Genomic DNA, 4,171 nt, shown 5'->3' with positions numbered 1-4,171 from the left:
CTAGGAGCCTTGGTTGTCTCCATCGATTAGAGTGTGGTCCAGCTACTCCTATTACATTCTCAATAATATAAAATAAATAAAAACAGATAGGGTAGGAGCTCCTCACAAAGGCCACAGTAGGAATGCAGACCCATGTCGCAGCTGGATGTAAACAGAATATCGGTACCTGATATCGGTTATTAGCCTGAAAGGTGGCCCATAATCTGTATCGGTTCTGAAGAATCCATATTGGTCAACCCATACTTTAAAACAGAACAAAGAATACTAATTTCTATTGAGGCTGAGGCTGACTAGATCGTTTTATCATTGTTACACAAGTCTATATAGAGATGATGTATGAACATACCTTAAACTCCACAGGAGTGTGGATCAGGAACAGGTCCATGTAATCTAGTCCAAGATCCTTTAGAGAGTTCTCAAGAGCCGTACGAACCCTTTCTGGGGCCTGATTATTACACCAAAGCTTAAAATAAAAAAAAAGGAACTTTGTCAGCAAAGGTAATCTGAGGTAGTAGAAAAGACCTGCCACAAACAAAGACTGTCCTCTGCCAGCATGCTGCATAGAAGGACCTTCGCTCTATGTGAGCAAGCAGTGGTCTCTCTGCAGAGGTCTGACAAACCTTCTGCTGAGTTAGAGCTACAGCACTCCAATCAGCAGGGAGCATGAGCGTTGCTAATTGCGAAACAACAGTATACGTTGGATGTTAAACCTCTGCAGAGAGACCACAGCTTCCACATAGAGAGCAAAGGTCATTCTCTACAGCACACTGGCAGGGGACAGGCTTTTCTCCTCAGGCTGCGGCTGCTCTATAAAAAAAAAATAACAACAACAACTGTAAAGGTGCCCATACACCTTTACGACAATCATAACGTGTGAATAGAGTGCCCGACCGATAGTACTGTACAATCGTACGACTTTTGACGGTCAAGCATGTTTGAAAACTTGGTCGATCGTACGATGTTCCCATGGTTGGTGGCGTTTCCGTCCGTCAAAAGTCACTGCGCATGTGCAAACGAAAATAGTTGCGGTCAATTACGGCAAGTCGTCCAGGTGTTTTTTTTTAACTACTGCTAATTGAACCTTGCGATAATCGGGGCAGGATGGGGCTGCCAAAATCGTACGACGGTTCGATCATCGGACGAAAAGTTTCGTCCGATAATCGTAAGGTGTATGGGCACCTTAAGACTTTACATATATTTTGATATGTTGCACCTGAAATGTATTAGCTGATATAAACTGAAAGTTCAATTGAGCTTGGTGCTCACACACATCACACATGCTGTTACTGTCAGGATCTCCAGGTACGAAACTTTGCAACAGATTTACAAAAATTGATTTGTATATTTAGACATGATGCCAAACGTACCGAAAAAAAAAAAGATTTAGAGCTTACATACATTTTTAAATGCACACTCTACCAAAGTGCAGGTCACATTAAAACAAGGAGAGAAGTACTGCATGCAGGGACAATCTATTACTTAGTGTATTTATGTAATTATTTATTTGTCATGCTGACTGGTGAAATTTTTGACTGACTGGTGAGACACCATCAAATTTTTCAAGCCCTGTTTATATGAATGATTTATTTTTATATTTTTATTTGTATTTTGTTTGAGCCACAAGGATAAACATACACTAATATATTAAATCTGTAAAGCTTTTTTGTTTATTTTTGTGTCTTTACAGTTAGTTGTAGAATATACATTTAATAGGCTGTTCACATTGGTGGCTGAAAGTGAAGGTTTTGGCTTAATAATAACACTATTATAGAAAGGTCCAGTTACCTTTCCGGTATAGAAAACGTCCTCTCTCTTCACCGTCCCATCAGCAATCTTTGCGTTGATAGCCCGGCCAACTTCCACTTCGTTGCCATAGATAAAAGCACAGTCAATATGACGATAGCCAACATCGATGGCCACCTTTGTAGCCTCTCCAGCCTGCTCTTTAGTGTACTGCATACAAAAAAAAAAAGACAAAGGAAACATAAAAAGTATGAAGGTATTAAGTTTCAAAAGCAGAAGATGCCACAATGCCTCTATGAACATTAATTTGAGTATTTGGAAGCACAAATGTGAGGCCCCCTTTTTTGCATAGGGTGTGGCTGATTGCTTTTTTTAAATTAAATGTAAAGCTACCATACTTTTGTAGAATAAGGGGGTTCTGACGGGCCACACACTGGTCGAATTTTGGCCAAAATCAGCAGTACCAGTTCAACCAGTGTATGGCCAGCTTTCCACATGCACATCACCTGAAAATGTATTAAAGTAACTTTAAAATATCTTTATCTTTAAAATAACAACAAACACTCCTTTAGAAATGTTTAGTAATGCCAGTCTACAAACACATACTTCTAGATAATTGCCGGCTTTGTATTCTTTGCATTCCTTATTTCTCTTTTCTTCCCCAGTTTTCTGACAGTGGCCATGTTTACTAACTGCAGATTACTAGATCTCCTTTTACTTCCTGGATTTCTATCACATGTGACTAGGACATGCGACCATGCACATCATCTCAGGGGAAGAAAATGCCTTTCCCTGGGATCTCCTAAGATTACAGATGAGATTTCCCAGCAATGCTCTGCTGATGACAAGGCAATCCAAGTGTGCATTACTTTGGCAACCTGAAGTCATTTTACCCTGTCAAAGCAGGAAGTGAATGCTCTGCAAGTGTAAGTATTTCACAATCACAGCATTTTACACCTGCATGTCTCTGTTATTATTAATCATCATACATAGAAGGATGCATTGGTAGAATTTGATTTTTGAGTGTAAAGGTCCACTTTAAGCTGATTTAAACTAAAAGTTCAGATGGGCTTTACTGAAATGCATATAAGTGCTCAAAATACCATACGCACGCTAAGCAATCACTTGTACTTTGCACACTTATCCTGGTACATGGCACACTGACAGTGTACAGTATAAAATGCTCTACATCACTTAGCAAACTGCATAGTGCACAGAACCCTGATTGGTAATGCCGTTGGAAAATTAATTGGAATGCCTTTTAGAGCTTTTGGCGCAATTTTGTTGTATTTCACTTTTGGATTTTATTTCTTTTTATTTAAGGCTGAAATGTAAATGAACAGGAATCCTCTGAGTGTTCCTGTTTATTGATAACATGAGAACATTGTTTGTTTACTATAACTACAATTATGAATGAATGGGGGTGATGTAGATCACTCCCATTCATTCATAATTGAGAATATAGTTAACATACAATATCCCCAATTATGTACACACACTCAGCGATCACTGATCACTGAGTGTGTGTACATTGCTTTTCTCTCTGACACGCTGTCACAGGAGGCTGATCGAGCGGTGTAGAGAGGAATGTCCAGCCTCCTGTGACAGCGCTATTTCCGCCCCCACACCACTCTGCCGGACTGTGATAGGCGGCAGAGCGGTATGGGAGGAGACGCCGGCCGCTCACAGCACTCTTGTCCCGCAGCGCTCGGCCGGCTGTCACTTTTTCTCCCCGCTGGAACACAGAGCAGCGCCCAGCGGGGAGAAAAGAAACCAGGGATGCGACGATGTATCGGCCGAAACATGGCTCTTTCGGCATTATGCCAAAAGTGACATTTTCGGCCGATATGTTTCGGCGGCCGATATATCGGTGCATCCCTATTGGAAAGCATTGCAATTGTAATCACTCAATCACAGCTGCAAAGCTCAGACTTCTGCACATTCTCTCCCAGGCAGAGCTCGTACTGAGGTAGTTTCAGTTAGGAGACATGAGGGAGGGACGGCTGGACTTCAAACTGCATTAAATCACCCCATGCAGCGTCTAGCCGTCCTCTCTCTAGGTAGAGCTGCCCATATTCCCGCATCTACCTAGAGCGAGGACGGCTGGACACTATATGAGGTGATTTAATGCAGTTTGAAGTCCAGCCGTCCTTCCCCATCTCTCCTAACTGAAACTACCTCAGTACGAGCTCTGCCTGGGAGAGGATGTGCAGAAGTCTGAGCTTTGCAGCCCCGATCGAGTGATCACAATTGCAATGCTTTTCAGGCTTCAATGCAAATATTAAAGAAATGCATATTTTTTTTTATATATCATTAACCACTTGTCATCCGCCCGTTGTAAAAAAACGGACGGACGGCACTGCTGCATTGGCGGGTTGCCGTCTCCAGACGACATTTTTTTTCTGCCCGCGCGCGCCCCCTGGTGGGC

The 4,171-nt window shown here is 42.0% G+C and overlaps 1 protein-coding gene across 2 annotated transcripts in view; it reads right to left on the bottom strand.

The window, feature by feature from the left end:
* The window catches only part of LOC108789948 (aldo-keto reductase family 1 member C1-like), an 18,766-nt gene that overhangs the window by 6,206 nt on the left and 8,389 nt on the right, over positions 1 to 4,171 (bottom strand). For both annotated transcript variants that reach the window (XM_018560098.1, XM_018560099.1), the window contains exons 2-3: positions 1,786 to 1,953; positions 347 to 463 (exon numbers count right to left, since the gene is read on the bottom strand). In XM_018560098.1, the coding sequence (XP_018415600.1) occupies positions 347 to 463; positions 1,786 to 1,953 (285 nt within the window). The remainder of the gene's footprint in view (positions 1 to 346; positions 464 to 1,785; positions 1,954 to 4,171) is intronic.

The sequence above is a fragment of the Nanorana parkeri genome, unplaced genomic scaffold (assembly GCF_000935625.1).
Source record: "Nanorana parkeri isolate BGI_ZX_2015 unplaced genomic scaffold, ASM93562v1 scaffold432, whole genome shotgun sequence".
Lineage (NCBI taxonomy): Eukaryota > Metazoa > Chordata > Amphibia > Anura > Dicroglossidae > Nanorana > Nanorana parkeri.
This window is presented reverse-complemented; position numbering and strand designations above follow the sequence as displayed.